General features: G+C 35.9%; 1 protein-coding gene across 1 annotated transcript in view; it reads right to left on the bottom strand.

Annotated features, from left to right (window-relative positions):
* Nucleotides 1-3,991: 3,991 nt before the first annotated feature.
* LOC120534099 (collagen alpha-1(VII) chain-like) overlaps nt 3,992-18,810 on the bottom strand; it is a 171,292-nt gene continuing 156,473 nt past the window's right edge. The window contains exons 30-33 of the mRNA XM_039761371.1: nt 14,799-14,978; nt 9,887-9,955; nt 5,841-6,014; nt 3,992-4,703 (exon numbers count right to left, since the gene is read on the bottom strand). Of these exons, the coding sequence (XP_039617305.1) occupies nt 4,684-4,703; nt 5,841-6,014; nt 9,887-9,955; nt 14,799-14,978 (443 nt within the window). The 3' untranslated portion in view covers nt 3,992-4,683. The remainder of the gene's footprint in view (nt 4,704-5,840; nt 6,015-9,886; nt 9,956-14,798; nt 14,979-18,810) is intronic.

The raw sequence follows: 18,810 nt of genomic DNA, 5'->3' as shown, positions 1-18,810 counted from the left end.
ACTCTCACTGCACCACTTGGAGTATTTATATCACTGTATCTGAGTGTGAATCACAGGAGCAGCTGATCGGAAAGAGAATTATCGGTATACAGTATCAAGCACACGCTGTCTCAGCCACAGCAAAATGTTTCAAAGCTTTTCCAGTACGGACCTTGCGGTTCAGAAACAGTTTCATCCCAAGAACTTTAAACGCACTTTGTACTTATAAGTACAATCACCTCACTGTAAACTTGCACTATAGTTCTAATATTACACAAACTGAGCCACTTTATAAAGCGCGTATTTACATATGATGACGATATCATTTGTAAGATGAAATGCAGCAAAAAATGTTTATTATATTATACAGATAACACTTTAACTTCACTTAAATAATCTATATTCTTCACTGGGACTGGCATGAAAGATTGAAATATCTTCGTAGTACATGTTTAATTATTCTATGTTCCGTAAAGGTTTTGAAGAATCGGCGCTCTAAGCTTACAGATGGCTTAACGTCTATTACAGAGCTGATTGTGTGGTGATCGGTTACTTGGAGAAAGAAAAGCAAGGACTGCAGGGGCGGCCACGCCAATATATATTGAATATAAGACAGAAAAAGGAAATAACGACACAGCTAAAAATTTTGACAAAAGTTAAACGCTTGTGTCATGAGCACGAGGCGGCTATGCAGTGTCCACAACGGACGTGGCCATCCACCGTGCATAAGATGCCATATTGACATTGGCGGGTGAAGGGGCCACCGATTCTTTCTCTGCCCAGGGCTGCCACAAGCCTAGAGCCGCCCCTGAATACTGCTGCAATAAATAATTTCATCGGGTGGAACTGAAGAGCCACACAGTGCGAGGGAGGAACGATCTCCTCAGTCTGTCAGTGGAGCAGGATAGTGACAGCAGTCTTTCACTGAAGCTACTCCTCTGTCTGGAGATGATCCTGTCACAGATGTCAAACTGTCCAGCTCAGTGCCTACAGCAGAGCCTGTCTTCCTCACCAGTCTGTCCAGGCGTGAGGCGTCCCTCTTCTTTATGCTGCCTCCCCAGCACACTACCAGAGGGCGCTCGCCACAACTGTCTGATAGAACATCTGCAGCATCTTATTGCAAATGTTGAAGGACACCAGCCTTCTAAGGAAGTATAGTTGGCTCTGTCCTCTCTTGCACAGAGCATCAGTATTGGCAGTCCAGTCCAATTTATCATCGAGCTGCAATCCCAGGTATTTATAGGTCTGTACCCTCTGCACACAGTCACCTCTGATGATCACAGGATTCATGAGGGGCCTGGGCCTCCTAAAATCCACCACCAGCTAATTGGTTTTTGCCTTCAGAACTGACATAATTCTTTTGGCATAGATTCAACAAGGAGCTGGAAACATTCTTCTGCTGCACATCCATGATGCGATTCTCCAACCCATTCCAAATGTGCTCTAATGAATTGAGCTGTAGTGACTTTGGAGGCCATTTGAGAATAGCGAACTGATTGTCAGGTTCAAAAAAACTGTTTGAGATAATTTGATCTTTGTGACATGGTGCGTTATCCTGCTAGAGGTACCCATCAAAAGATGGGTACACTGCAGTCATAAAGAGATGGACATGGTCAGCAACAATACACAGGTAGACTGTGGCATTTAAACGAAGCTCACATGGTACTAAGGGGCCCAAAATGTGCTAAGAAAATATCACTGATACCATTACACCACATCCACCAGTCTGAACTGTTAATACAAGGCAGCATGGATCTATACTTTCATGTTGTTCATGCCAAATTCTGACCCTACCATCCGAATCTGAGTCAAGACTCATCAGACCAGGCAACTTTTTTTCCAATCTTTTATTGTCCAATTTTAGTAAGGCTGTGCGAATTGTAGCCTCAGTTGCCTGTTCTTAGCTGATAGGAGTGGCATACAGTACAGTGTGTTCTTCTGCTGTTGTAGCTCATCTGCTTCAAGGCCCAACATGTTATGCATTCAGAGATGTTCTTTTGTATACTTCGGTTGTATTGAGTGGTTATTTGAGTTACTGTTGCCTTTCTATCAGCTCAAACCAGTCTGGCCATTCTCCTCTGACCTCTTATACCTAATAAAGTGGTCAATCAGTGTATATTACATGCTTGTTAGTATGACTCTGTATCATTTCCATTTGTATGTATTTTCTCAGCTGTTTTCTATTAAAATACCTTCTAATCAAACTATTTATACATATTTACTTTAATCACAATTCAAAAACAACCAGAGCAAGATTATTTAAAAGTACCATTCAAGGACTGGGTATAAGAAAATTTCAACGTTGTTGAAAAAATTGCAATGCACATTGAAGTCTTTTGCAAAGAAAAGAAGAAAAAATGGTATGGCTGTGATTCTGTGTGTGCTGAAACCAGACGTAGTTTTAAGTTTGCCAACATGTATACCATTTTGTTTTTTTCTAGTAAACCTCCTGTTACTACAACACTCAACCTTCAAAGTAATGCCAAGTACCAAAGAGTAAAACTTCATACTTCTTGTTGAGCAAGCACACTGATTTAACTTTCATCTTTAATTGAATGATTTTGAAATTATGAGGACTATATGTTAAAGTGGTGGTTAGACATGTAAAAAAAAAGTTAAATTAAAAAATAAAACTATCCTGCTTCACAAATGCAGCTAATACTATCACAGTAATGTCCCATAATAATTCATTGTGGCATAGAATATTTTAGAAGGTTTTGCCAAAGTTGTGCCACCTGATACCCTCTTGTTGAACTTGGATGTATGCTAGAAATAATAACTAACTGAAATGGGTTACATTTTCCAACAAAAAGGGGCCTAGCAGTGTTAAAGGACACTGGAAAGTAAATACAAGTACATGTAAGGCCTGCCATGGCATGTTCCAAATCATCATAGCACAGGCCAGAGTTGGTAAAGCAAACTGCATCATTATACTTAATAATCAGTCTCATTCTCTGATCCTATAACACAGTTTTATGCTGACTGAGTGACTTTGACTTGAGCCAAATTATGATAGCTAGATGACTGGGTCAGATCATCTCCAAAATGGCAGGTCTTGTGGGGTGTTCCTGTTATGCAGTGGTTAGTACCAACTAAAAGTGCTCCAAAGATGGACAACTGGTGAACTGGTGACAGGGTCATGGGCATCGAAGACTCATTGATGCGTATGGGGAATGAAGGCTTGCCTGTCTGATCTGATTCCACAAAAGAGCTACTGTAGCACAACTTGTTTTGAAATCTAATGCTGACCATAGGAGAAATGTGCCAGAATGCACAGTTTATCTAAGTTTGCTGCATAGACGTAGATCAATCCGAGTGCCCATGTGGACCCCTGTCCACTGTCGAAAAGCGCCTACGATGAGGATGTGAGCATCAGCACTGGACCATGGAGCAATGGAAGAAGGTGATCTGGCCTGATGAATCACAGTTTCTATTAGTTCATGTGGATGGCGAGATTTACGTGCGTCATTTACCCTAGGGAAGAGATGCACTATGGGAAGAAGGCAAACTGTCAGAAGCAGTGTGATGCCCTGGGAAATGTTCTGCTGGGACACCTTGGGTTTTGCCATAAATGTTGATGTTACTTTGATGCTCATCACCTACCTAAAAATTGTTTCAGACTATGTATACCCCTTTATGGCAACAGTATTCCCTGATTTCAGTGGCCTCTCTCAGAAGAATAACGCATCTTGCCACACTGCAAAATTTGTTCAGGAATGGTTTGAGGAACATAACAAAGAGCTGAAGATGTAAATCAAATTTGGGTTGTGATGGGTCATAGCCTATCTTGACAGCCCTGAATGAAAAGCAGCAAACATACCATTCCCTGGCCCCAGGATCAACATATAAAGAAAAAAAAAGAAATAAAATGTCCATTCTGAAGGTAATCAAGAGTAGTGTAAATCATAAACAAATAAACACCCATGCTGTACAAACAATCTACTCTTTATTTCCAATAAGTAATAAAATATTTAGCAAGACACTCAGCTTCTGAGGACAATAATAAAAAAAGCGGTGCTAAGTATTCAAAGTTCAGTTCAGATAATCAAAACATAGATAGCTACTGATTCAGAAACATTTATATTTACAGAGAAGATCATTTTTCCTTTATTAAAAATAAATGCAAAATGGGACAAAGGCTTTGTAGAAAAAGTTTAATCTCATTAATCTTTAATGAACATGGACAAAATAAGAAATGAAGCTATTACTCTGCTCTGCTTTCATATGAAGTAGAATTGAACTATATTATGCAAAGTAAAAGTAGAACCCTGTTGACCATACTTCACATATGTTTTGTTTTCTTCAGTGAACCTTTACAATTATGTCAGAGACTGTTAAAGTTATATACAAACAATTTAATACAGCATAAATGGATCAAACCTAGTGGATTGTTTCTAAGTATAATCAAGCTATCTTTAAAGTTCTTCTTCAGTCCCTGTGTATTAAACTGATTTTCTTTGCATTTCAGACACAAAAGCATATGTTACCAAGAATAAACACAAATAGCAGCTCCGAACTGAATCTAAACTCATGTTCCTTTGACGGTATACACACTGTGTGTTTACTGTAGCCTTTATTTATGCAACTGCAATTTTTGTCAATACTTGCTAAACATTCAACACTGTATATAAAAATGTACACTGTATAAAAAATATAAACTTATAAAGAAGTTAAACATTTTTTGTTCATTCTGAAAGCTCAGGGTCACCTTCTTGAAACAAGTTCTGTAATAAAAAAAAAAAATCAATGGTTAATAACTTTTATGAACTTCCCTGAACTATATACTCCCCAGGTATGTTAACAGACTTGGAAAATGTCCACTTTGTACATGAACATTTAAAAAGCATTATATTGTGTGCATGCAGTAAAAATGTATGTAGAAAGGTTGATGATGGTTGACTAAACAATCATTAAATTATTAAAAAAAACTTTAGAAACACTAATTTTGTTTCGGAAGGAAAACAAATTATTTCAGTTAGAGAAAATAATTGTATTCTGTAAGATAGATTTTCAAGACTAATCAATGAATTTAACTGCCTTCAAGCAATAAGACAAGTAATATGATGAGTCATCTAAGTGTATGAAGCCTTCTTAAACTGCCAAAAAAATGAATAAACAGCATCTCAGTGATAAAATGCTTATGACTAAGGCCATATCTTTGCTAAGAAATTTTTGAACCCACACATTTAGATCACCGCCCTCTAAAACTGGTTTTGATTCAGACACAGCTATTTAATGAGCAAACATCAAACATTTATTAAAATGTAATCATTTTAATTAGGATTACAATTAGTATGCCATGTTAAAGAGGCTAAATACTGTATTATAATAATACTGCTGCAAATAGCAGAAAGTGTTTAAATTTCTTAACACTGATTTTAGAATATTCTGACAAATAAGGAAATTACAGAGTATTGTAAGAAGATTTTTTTTCTTTTAAAGTATTAAGATATATTTTTTTCATGAATAATACTAGAGAGACTGGACATTTTCAAATTACTGGGTGCACAAATCCTCTATGTGACATAACTTTCTTGTCTTGGAATGGTAGAAAGAGTGAATGACAAAAACTGGGCTGAATTAATGGTAGTTCAATAGTAAACACGACAAACAGGATAAGCTCCCATTATATGGTGAAAAGAGACAGGAAGGACTGTGGACATATACAGTAGTACAATATAAATTAATGGGATTATAATACCGAACACTGTCCATTTTACATGCATCCAAGTGTTTAGGACCTTATAAGTGAAAATGAGTGTTAAAAAAACTGCAAACAGTACACACTTGGATGTTTATTCTTTCTGTTGTGACTAAACAAACAAGTGTCTGCTAAATTCTCAAAAATTGCAAAATCTTACCTCTTTTTTGATTTTTACATGTAGCTTCACATATTTTCTTAGTGGTAAACCTGTTATTGTTTCCACCACAGCCACCATATACAAATGGTCGACACTTATTTGAATTCTGATGATAATACCAGAGGAGAGTGTAATGAACACAGAATCCATCATTTCTTGGCTGAGAGCAGATTTCTGTGAAAAGTATGTCAAATATTACAAAATTTAGCTGCAACAGTGATGGAAACGGCAAATCTTCAAGGTAGCAGCAGTGTTTAAGCCAGTAGATCAAGCATCTATATCTGGGGTGGGTAAAGTCAGTCCTGGAGGGCCGCAGTGGTTGCTGGTTTTTGTTCCAACCCAGTTGCTTAATTATTAATTTAATTAAACCAAATAGTGCATGATACACACAGGTTGTTAATGGAAAGAAGCTAAATTGAGGAGTGCTGGTTTCTTTTGTCATTTGAATCTTATTGCTAATAAGGAGCAATTAAAAATCGAGAATACAGCTGTTTATGCCTAAAATAAGCAATAAAGGTTCAAAATCCTAATGAATGACACAATAAAAATGAAGCAGAAGTGTCACTTGAGCAAAAAGGGCTTCTTATTAAGCAATTGGGTTGGAACAAAAACCTTTAGCCACTGCGGCCCTCCAGGAATGACTTTGACCACCCCTGATCTATATACAGCATACAATATGCTATTCTGGCAGAGAAGAAAATCCTCTAGTGACCAGTGTAGACATTCAGGAGATCAACTTTACATGACCAAGAAGCACTACAAAGAGTAGCCAAGTTTTATATCAGTGTGCTCACACAAATAATTCCATGGGAGTTTGTCAGGGATATATTTATCTGTGTTTCATCAGCCAGCAAACTATCATTTGGTTTCCAAAATTACCAGGCAGATACTCTGTACAGGAAGTCCCCTACCTCCTCAGTAAACCCAAAACCCCAGGCTTGCATGTTCTTAAAGGAATAAATAACCACCCAAAATTGTTTCTGTTTATTTGATACTTATCCTATGTTGTTTGTATTAATGACATAATTTTTTAATTTCTTGTTTTCTTGGAGAACAGAGATGACTAAATTCTTGATATAAGAGGCTTCAAAAGAGCCCCAACTTGAATAACAGCAGACTCCTACGTAAGGATGTTATTTGATGATTTTAACTCTGCATTTAACACCATCATTCCCTACAATCTGGTAACTAAACTAAGCAACCTCGGATTAGCATGTCTCTTTGTAATTAGATACTGGAGTTTCTAACCAACAGAAATTATCTATCCTGATCCTGAATACCAGCATTCCACAGGGATGTGTACTCAGCCCACTCCCCTACTCTCTCTTCACCCATTTCTGCATCCCTTTCTATGGCCCCAGCTCCATCATAAAGTTTGAAGATGTCACCAAGGTAATAGGACTGATCAGTGACAACGACAAGTCAGCCTACAGAAAGGAGGTCCAGCTCCTGACAACATAATGTGCTGACAATAACCTCACCCTCAACACCAATAAGACTAAAGAGATCATTGTGGATTATCGGAAAACTAAAGGCAGCAGACATGCTCCCATCCATGAAAATGGGGCTGAGGTGGAGTGTGTTTCCAGTTTCAAATTCCTGGGCATCCACATCTCTGAGTACCTTTCTTGCACAATAGACACTTCCAGTCTGGTTAAAAAAGTGCAACGACGTCTTTCCTTTCTGAGGAGGCTATAGATAGCCTGCCTGTCACCTCAGATTCTGTTGAATTTTTACAGCTGCAATGTTGAGAGCATATTGACAAACTGCATTAAGTTGTGGTATGGCAACTGCTCCCTAGCTGACAGGAAGGCCCTGTAATGGGTAGGGAAAACTGCCCAGGACATCATTGGCATCCCACTGCTGACTATTGCTGACCTGCAGCATACATGGTGTCTGTGATCGTCTCACAGGATCATCAAGGATGCCTCACACCCCAGCCATGGACTATTTACTCTCCTCCCATCAGGGAGTTACTACAGGGGCCTTCGGTCCAACACCATTAAGTTCAGGAACAGTTTCATTCATAACAACATAATAGCTGACCCTTCTAAATATCAATAACTTCTGACTGTACCCTATGTATATTTTCACATGTTTACATATATCAATTCTGTATATAAAAATATTTCATATATCTATATTTATTCATACCATGTATCTGTACAACTGATCACTATTCATATTTATATACTCTGCTTTGTATATACTACTACTTGTAAATTCAAATATTACTGTATTTGTATGCTGCCCTATTGCACCTTACTGTTTATTGCACTTTAATGCACTATTTTCACCCACTGTCTTTAGCACCTTACTCTACTGTTTGCACTTTCTGGTTAGATGCTAAATAACATTTTGTTGTACCTGTACAATGATAACAAAGTTGAATCTAATCTAATCTAAATTACTTGTGTCATATAATCCAGCCAAATGGATGTATTTCATTAAATATAACTAAATAAACCACTTCCAGAAAATGCTCTCATGCACAACATAGAGATGTGTTTAAATGGGATTGAGCTTTTGACTTGAGAACCCGCTTCTCCCCTTATTCATTTTCCAGGAGTCCAGTCCAGTAACAGTACATTTGTTTGGCACCATGGTCCTTCAAGTGATAGAAAGATTGTAGAGTGCACAATTAAAGAGAAAGAAATGAAATAAAAACAGCCCATGAATGAAGGGAGTGGATGCTCGCTAATACAGTGTAAATTAAATTATTTTTTCTTGTGTATAACAGTGAAGAATGCTTCATGGGCCTCTGTTAGACCACGCTCTGCAATGTTGACTTTACGTAAAGTTAACAAATGAATTATTAGTGGACAGCAACACCGGTTGAAGCACATTTGGAGACCTTGGTGGGGTTGATGGACGTTGTCCCTTATTGTTCATAGCAGGTAGATGGTATTATTAGACTTCAACAACCTTGCCCCCCCCCCCAATATGTGGAGTGCACACCCCTTTAATGTTGCCCCTTTGTGCATGTACCTTGGTCCTTAAGGAGCACACGCTCCATTTTATGCAGTGTGCACACCTTGTGAAACACAAATGGTGCCCCTGTTATGTACATACTGTGGAAATTATTATCATACTTCTACAACCTTGGGGAGAGAGTTCTCCACTGGGTGTCTGGAACACAAGCCCCTTAAATTTCATAAAGGATGGATTGGCCAACTCTGTATTGGTAAACTGGTCAAAGAAAAAGGGGAAAGGTGGGTCTTGAATTTAAAAGCTTACTCTCTTTTGAGAGTGTTTTACTGAGAATTAGATGATTTTTCTCAAATGCTTTGTTTAACAATATTCCTTGTGAAAGCATCATATTAGAATTTTTTTCTCAGCCATCACTACAAAAAATGCAGGATGAATAAAAGATGTAAGTATCATTTTTGGTTGTACAATGTGTTGCATGTTAATTTTCAAATACAAGTAATAATTTTACTGTAACCTCTGCGCATAGCAATAATGCTCCTATACACTTATTATCCTATAAATAAGTATATCATTGGTGGTGCATTGCATGGTGGTTGCTACAGCTATTGTATAGCCCCAGGACTGTGGGTTCAATTGGTGACCCACTCAAGTTCTTATAATTATTTTACACCATTTGGATGCTTAATGTGCTTCCTTAATGCTTCTGCAACCTCTCCATATGTTCACATACAGTATTGTTCTCTGGCTATTCTGATTTACACCCATATTTCAACTATTTACATAGTTTGTAAATTTGTGATTCGTAATTAGAATCATACTAGTGCTGATGTTCTTTTAGTGCAGACATAATTCTTGTCTTGTAACCCATGCTTCCCGGCTTGATTTTGGCTCTCTGGACATTAGACTGGGAAAAGTTCAGAAAACTAACGCTTATCATATGTGTCTTTGGCTGAATTTTTTTTTTTTGTTGTTAAAAAAAATCAGAAAACCTTGCATTTTTCTGTAAACTATTTTCTCACTAATCTAATCCAACATTATGCATGACATTGAAAGGAAATAACATGTCTTTTCTAAATAGGACTTTAACAAGTGATAGCTAAAAGATGGCATTATACCTGGAAATTGGCTCTTAGCAAATCGTTTTCTTCTTTGTTGTGGTTCTATTATCTGTTCATTTTCTGAATCTGCAAAAAATTAAAGTAAAACAGTTAAGGTGGTGATATCTAATAAATAAATCAACATTTTAATAATTGCCCATTACAGATGTAGCATAAATTTCTGAACCTAACAACCATTTGATAAATGTCACTGCAATGCCTGTAATGTGGCACTCACCCCAATATAATTATATAATTGCCTGCGGAGAACTTCACAAGTGCTTCAGTTTGTCACAGACAGCTCAGTCACCAACTGTGACTTTATATCAAACTAATAAAATGTCAGGGATGGGAAAGTGTTGGAGCTTTCTATTTCAGATCAACAAGAAAGTAACAGTAGGATAAATACAGAATGCTGGTAGTGCTTTTTGAGCATTGCTGGTGTTTCCTTAAAAAAAGGTTACGGTTTAGTTTTTTAACTTACTTTCCAAATCAATTTGATTGAACTATATGATGATGGACTATTAACTCTACCCAAATTAAAAGAAATGTTTTTCTGTATTTAAACAGATATGGCATGATTGCAGAGACTTCATTTTATTTTTGCACTTTAGTATACACAGATTAAGAAATTTAAATACAAGTTTCAACATTCATAAACAAAAAAAGTACTGCTTATTAATTGGAAAGCAAAATATGGAACCATGCTATTTTTGTTAATAACAATAAAAAATAGCATATATACATATTAAATCTCTAGGCCATAATGGTACTTTATCTCTACATATGCTTGAAAAATGTAAAAAAAAAGCAAAGAAGTAAGGTAAATTTATAAAATGCATATTTGATGCCTTAATCAAATATACATTTTTGTAATAATTGAAAGAAATTTGTATGCACAGCTTAATGTTCCTAGTTTTTTTTCCCAATCTTGGATGGTCATAAAATATAATGCATTTGTGCATACTGTACAAGAACAAGAAGGTTGTCTCCACCCAGAGAACACTTACTCATGATTAAACCTGTTAAAATGGCAACTGGACATGCAAGTTTGGTGTAAAAAAATGTGGCAATACCAAATAATAAAGTGGGCATTTTATCACTGTCCATAGCAAAATCAAAGTAATACATTTAAATTTTGCATACTTTTTAATCCTTTTATTACTTGCTCTCATTAATCTTTCTTATCTATCATCTATCTTTATCCATTGGCGTAAGGTATATGAATATGTTAATTTTATTCTTTCATATTATTTTGGTTGTTCGTTTCTCCTTTGATATTGCATATTATAAATTTCATATGCCAAAGGCAAATTCCCTATTTGAAAATAAAAAAAAATAGTGAATGAACAGTTTATTGGATTTACAGAAAGTGTGCAATAATTGTTCAAACAAAATCAGGCAGGTGCATAAATTTGGGCACCACAAAAAAGAAATGAAATCAATATTTAGTAGATCCGCCTTTTGCAGAAATTACAGCCTCTGTAGGTTCCCATGAGAGTCTGGATTGTGGTTGAAGGTATTTTGGACCATTCCTCTTTACAAAACATCTCTAGTTCATTCAGGTCTGATGGCTTCCGAGCATGGACAGCTCTCTTTAACTCACACCACAGATTTTCAATTATATTCAGGTCTGGGGACTGAGATGACCATTCCAGAATGTTGTACTTGTTCCTCTGCATGAATGCCTTAGTGGATTTTGAGCAGTGTTTCGGGTCGTTGTCTTGTTGAAAGATCCAGCCCGGTGCAGCTTCAGCTTTGTCACTGATTCCTGGACATTGGTCTCCAGAATCTGCTGATATTGAGTGGAATCCATGCGTCCCTCAACTTTGACAAGATTCCCAGTCCCTGCACTGGCCACACAGCCCCACAGCATGATGGAACCACCACCATATTTTACTGTAGGTAGCAGGTGTTTTTCTTGGAATGCTGTGTTCTTTTTCCTCCATGCATAACGCCACTTGTTATGCCCAAATAACTCAATTTTAGTTTCATCAGTCCACAGCACCTTCTTCCAAAATGAAGCTGGCTTGTCCAAATGTGCTTGAGCATACCTCAGGCGGCTCTGTTTGTGCTGTGGGCGGAGAAAAGGCGTCCTCTACATCACTCTCACATACAGCATCTCCTTGTGTAAAGTGCGCCGAATGGTTGAACGATGCACAGTGACTCCATCTGCTGCAAGATGATGTTGTAGGTCTCTGGTGCTGGTCTGTGGGTTGACTCTGACTGTTCTCACCATTCGTCGCTTCTGTCTATCCAAAGTCTTTCTTGGTCTGCCACTTCGAGCCTTAACTTGAACTGAGCCTGTGGTCTTCCATTTCCTCAATATGTTCCTAACTGTGGAAACAGACAGCTTAAATCTCTGGGACAGCTTTCTGTATCCTTCCCTAAACCATGATGGTGAACAATCTTTGTCTTCAGGTCATTTGAGAGTTGTTTTGTGACCCCCATGTTGCTACTCTTCAGAGAAAATTAAAGGAGGAGGGAAACTTACAATTGACCCCCTTAAATACTCTTTCTCATTATAGGATTCACCTGTGTATGTAGGTCAGGGGTCACTGAGCTTACCAGCTGATTTGAGTTCCAATAATTAGTTCTAAAAGTTTTGGAATCAATAAAATGACAACGGTGCCCGAATTTATGCACCTGCCTGATTTTGTTTGAACAATTATTGCACACTTTCTGTAAATCCAATAAACTTCATTTCACTTCTCAAATATCACCGTGTGTGTCTCCTATATGATAGATTTAACTGACATTTTTTATCGTAACAACCAACGATTTATACAGGAAAATAATGACTATTAACAAGGTTGCCCAAACTTTTGCATCCCACTGTATAAAAGAGGGTCTTGGTCACATTAAGAAGACCATATATATAAAGCATTAAATTATATGATGTTTTCAAGGCCAAACTTTCTATCTATCTATCTATCTATCTATCTATCTATCTATCTATCTATCTATCTATCTATCTATCTATCTATCTATCTATCTATCTATCTATCTATCTATCTATCTGTTTCCCTTACTCTCTCCTAGACATTGTTACAGCTTACACAGCCATATTTAAGGACTCAGGGAGTTGGTATCAAAATTAACAGCGGTATACAGACACCTTAACAAACATGCTTAGTCTGCAGTATTTTGCGGGTGCCTCTGAACTGATTGCATATTTTAGAACTAAAAGGGCACAGTACATACAAGAAACCTATCAGACATATGGAAAGGACAAACTCCATAGCCCATGTCAAACTGCGACCAAATGGTGTTATAATTGCTCTATATTCTGCTGAGCTTCTTTTTAAGCATACACCACCTGGACTCTGTTTAACTTTCTTTTGTGTGTTTCTTAGTAAAAAATCTTACCATTAATGGAACAATACATGCTACATTTTTTTTCTTTTGAGATTTCTATTCCATTATATAAATTGAGTATTTTAAATAATTCAAGACAATATTTGAAAAAAAAAAAAACTTTTCAACTTTATGGAGAATATGTTCAAGTTTAAAACCTGTAGTTGAATTGAAACTTTACACCTAATTTTCTTTTTACTTTTTCAATTATTGTTACATTTTACATCAGACAGATTTTTAAATGCCTCAATATATTTTTAGTGTTTATATTTAATAATCATGACTCATTAACAGTTACAAGACACTAAAATTAATTTTAAAAAAATCAGCTATTGAGTTAATTCCACTAATAATAATTTAATCAGTTCTCCTGTAATAGCCAGAATAAGGCAATGATATCTAGAGTTCATGAAAACCTTTCTGCCTAGCTAAATATCCTTGGCTGTTAAAAGTGTTCCACTTTACTACTGATTTATATTTAACAAATGTTTTTACCTGAGGTGATGTGCAAGACCAGAATATGCTCCATTTTGTAAAACTGGAGCATAGGCACATTAAGTGACTTGCACATGATCATACAGTGAGCAAAATACAGAGTTTGAACAAGCAGCCTTGTGGATTTACAGTGCAGTGCTAACCACTGGCCCAAAACTGCCTGCCTAAATACAAATTACTTTTGCAATGGTATGCCTAAATGGACTCTTATACAACTGACTTTTGGAAGCCATATTACTATAATGATAATTATTCAAATGGACTTCTTTAATTCAGTTAATTATGAACTTAAGAAAGGAGAAATAGTCATTAGCCCCACTGTTTTTGCGTAATTCATTTCTAAGGTTCTGAAGAGTTTTTGCTTTTATGCAACTGCCTTTGAAAACTGTATAACTATAATGATACTATAATTACTATGTTCAAATGGAGTTCTTTAGTGTTCATTTAAATACTTAAGAAAATTTAAACATTAGCCTGCTAATTTTTTGTGTAATACATTTCTAAGGCTCTGCAGATTTTTCGTTTTTTTGTCCAGTTTCAATGAGAATGCCATATTGTGATAAATTGCAAAGTGAACTGCATATTTTCAATGCATTAGCCAGAAAGGTGCAAATGTCTTCAATTTTCCAAATTATCTCCCAATAAGCAAGTAAACATTTCTTGTGGATAAGATATATCCTGAACAAACAATATGGTAGCAACATCTTTGCATATCACAGCATTTGTGTCTTCTTTTAGAGATGACTCTAGTTCAACATAGTGTTATTACTGTTAGTAAATAAGAAGACAGTATAATCAGTGGGCAAATATTACAATGTTAAAGTCACTATTTTACACTATAATGCTGTATATGATGATTGGATAATTTAGGCATAGAAAAATAATATGTCTGTGCTGAAAAATAATTAGTCTCTGCTTAATAAAAACTCATCTCCCTACGAAACATATTCTAGCCTTTAAAATGCACAGCACAAATGATGTCTTCAGTTTAGTGAAATTGCCAAACTTATCAAATAATGTAAGTTTAACTGAACAACTGATAGCTGTCTGAAGTGATCTCGAGGTAGATTAAATTTACATGTGAAATTACTGATGTCCACAGGTTGTAGGTCATTAGTCTCATCCTCATTTTCATCATTGTAATCTGGTAGTTCTTCATCTTGATCCAGACTACCATTTTCAGTTGTCTTCTTATCCATATCTGTAATGTCTTCATCATCAGGGTCTTTTGTGTTTATGACCAGGAGAAAGTCTTTTCCTTCATAACATTATGGAAAGATAAATACATTTTAAAATGCATGACATTATTCAAAAGTAATTGATATTATCAGATGTTTAAAACCATTAACTTCTCAAATGCATGCTTAGCATCAGTAAATTAGATAAAAAATGTACACTATTGTTTTCATCAACTGTATATTAATTAATCAATCAAATATGCATATTGAGTCATCTCATCTCATCAGAAAAATTATAATTTGTAATCACTGGTTTAACTGAGGTCATTTTTTTATATGTGTTAGTAAATGAAGTGTGAACTGTTAGAGATTATTGGTTTTTGCAATAAATAATAACTCTACTATAGAATCAAAATATCTTATTAAGATGTAATTAATGAGATCTTTGAGTACTCAGATTATAGTTACAGATACTAATTATTTCAAAATTACAATGATCCATTTGAGAAGCTATAATTAGCCAATAAACTGATAAGAAGAATATTATTCTATATTAATCAAATTATATTTTCTTTTATTTATTTTATATAATTAAAGGTTTTAATTTTATTGTTCAAATCATAGATTGGGTATTGTTTTGATATTTCTCACACCTGCAAGAACCACATATCTCAAATGTCTAAAAAACATTTTACCTACTGATGTCAGATAACAAAAAAAAAATCCTGTTTACTATGCACACTTGTAGAAATCAAACAAGGACTTCATGTTATTGCTAAACTAAACCAGTGGGTAGATAATTATTTATTTTCCTCCATAATGCTCAAAAGAAGGCCAAGCTTTAAAGATTCCTGGTTGTACAAACATTGAGTTGTCAGAAATGAAGTTGACAGAAACTATCAAAATCTAAAAAAGAAACCGTGCCTTTTATAGTTAAAACTGAGGGCACATCCTTGCTTCCATTATATCATGATTTCTTCCATAGCTGTAAGAAACAGTGTTACACCAACTGAGTTCATGAATCTATGGAGTGGATGTTTGATTTAATTTCACTGCTGAGATAGACTTTAGTTCGCAGTGGCATCATACTGGATGTCTAGCAACTGTGAAGATGATTTGAAATGTAAGCCACACACTTAAAGCAAGTCTTTCTTTGTTTTTATCCACAAACTTGGATGAAGATATTTTTACAAATGTCAATTTATTTATAGAGAAACATCTGTAATGCTGTAGCCAAAGTGCTTTACAAAGAACATGAAACATAACACAACGATAGGAAAGTGAAACAAACCACTGAGTAAGAAGGTAAGAGTACCAGTATCATGGAAGATCATGAAAAGCTAAAGAATAGTCTAGTTTTAAACAGGTCACGTGAAGGTGAGGCCTTAATGTAATTATGTAAAGAATTCCACAAACATGGTGCAGCAAAAACCCTGTCACCTTTAGTTTTACACTTAGCACAAGGGCCCACAAGAAACACCTAAGCTCTCTGGATGGCTGATGTAAAACATTTAATTCAGATAAATAGGTGGGAACATGCCCATGTGAAAATTTAAAAACCAGCAGCAAAATTTTAAAATCAATTCTAAAACTAACTGGCAAACAGTGTAACATGGACAAAATTGGGGATACAGAAGCAAACTTTCTTGCCGAAACGAAAAATGAGTTGCAGTAATCAAGCCGAGAAAAAATTAAAGCATGAGTAACTCTCTGAAGATTCCCAAGGGATAGAAAAGGCTTGACCTTGGCTAAAAGATGTAGCTGGAAAGAACAACTCTTGACCACAGAATTAATCTGTTTCTCAAAAGAGAGTTTACTGTCAAAAATAATGCCAAGATTATGAAATTGAGGCTTACAGAAGTCTGCCAAAGTGCCAAGAAATTCAAATCCCACTTGAGTTGTGTCTGCAGGACCAACTAACAGTAGTTATGTTTTATTATGATTGAGATCAAGAAAATTGTCAGCCATCCAGGATCGCAGCTCTTCAAGAAAGTTATGCAATGAATTCAATGCAGAATTGCACACAGGAATATAAATCTGTATGCCATCAGCATAAAAATGAAAAGAAATATTAAACTTCCTAAAAAAGTTCCTATAGGATGAAGATATATAGAAAATAAAATATGTCCCAAAGTTGATACCTGAGGAGCACCACATTAAACCTGAGTAGACAAAAAAGAGGAATTAAGGATTTCTGAAAAATGTCTACCAGTAAAATATGACCTGAACCAGTCAAGAGCAGCCCCTTTAAGCTCCAACAGATTCTCAAGAAACGACAACAGGATCTCAAGAGCGATAGTATCAAATGCCACTGAAACATCTAGAAGGAAAAGGACTGCTACCCCACCTGAATCAGTAATAAGAGAAATGTCATTAAATATTTTCAGAAGGGCAGTCTGAACCCCATTATAACACCTAAAGCCAGATTGGTAGAACTCATATAAATTATTAGAATTAAGATGATCAACCAGTTGTTCATGAATAATTCTTTCTACTATTTTAGTCAAAAAAGAAATCGGACAAAAATTGCCTAACACTCCAGGATCTTAAATCAGCCTTTTTAAGACAAGGTCACACCACCACCTGTTTAAAAATTGAGGACATAATACCTTTACTAACAGAACCATTCATAATTGGGCCCAGGAGGTCAAATTCCTCCAATAAAAGTCCTGGTGGAACAACATCAAATGGGTAAAAAGTAGGTTTACAGTTCTCAATACTACTTTCCAACTATGAAAGTGTAACAACATCAAAGGAGTCCAAAACAATATCATGATTGACAACAGGACGTACATAACCAGTTGGTACAATGCCACAGTGGATAGTATCATTTTACCAACAAAAAAATGAAATAAAATGCTCACATGAATAAGCAGTGCTTTTTTAACACTAGAATCCCTGAAGCCTACGAAAATATTTGTAATGCCAGGCCTCCTTAAATACCCTTGCACCTCCTCATAAGTATTTTTGTTTTCCAAATGTGTCAATCAGCACAGGCAGCAGGCAGCCTGCTCACTCATCCCCCACCGAGGCAGCTGAAGTCAAGTCATTCTCTTTTTCTGGGAGTTAGGTGTCTGGAATTGTGTAGGGTAAATAATATATTGTTAATTGGAATACATACATTTCATGTGTGTTCCGTGTCTACAACAATCTGTGTAAATGTAGGATGACAGGATTTGCAAGGCATGAAATGTTGAACACATAACTAAAATAGAACATTTTTTTCATGTTATAGTAATAATTGACAAAATGCTGACGTGAAGTGTATAATGTGTGAAGACTAAACTCCAAATATCAAATAAACTCTTTCACAAAAGGTACAACAAAACAATTATGCCTTTATTCAAAAATATAACTGAAGAAAAAGAAATTGCTCAATTTACATGTTACTAGTAATGTGTAAAAGTGAAGCCCAACTCTCAACTGATACGAAGTAGACACATCTGCTCGGCTGGTGCAGAAGTAAGTAATGCTGTCTTAGAATTAAGATGTTGCATGTTTCATCCCTGGTTCTCCTCGAATTTACTATTTTGAGTAGTGAGCTGCTATTATTGTTAGTATCTTTACATAAAATACACTACTGTGGCTGTTTGTTTGTCTGTCCAGGATTTTAAATCACCAGTAGCTTGCAAACCGTTTGACCTATTGACCTGAAATTTGGTACACATATATTACATGACGTCTACTATCCGCCTTCAGGGTGACAATTGACCTGCAAGATTATTCCTGTTTTTATTTTTATTTTATTGTAGAATCAACTCTCGGCAGCGGGCAGCAGGGCGGCCGTGTGGCACTTGCATGCAGGTGCCGTTCTCATCCCTACCACCTTCATTGTCACTTCCCCTACCTCTTCATATCTTAAATCATTTTTGAGGCAGATTGAAGACTTAATTGCCAGCTTAAGTGAAAAAT

Source organism: Polypterus senegalus, chromosome 8, assembly GCF_016835505.1.
Source record: "Polypterus senegalus isolate Bchr_013 chromosome 8, ASM1683550v1, whole genome shotgun sequence".
NCBI classification, from domain to species: domain Eukaryota; kingdom Metazoa; phylum Chordata; class Cladistia; order Polypteriformes; family Polypteridae; genus Polypterus; species Polypterus senegalus.
Note: the sequence above shows the minus strand (reverse complement) of the source record. Positions and strands in the feature narration are given on the sequence as shown.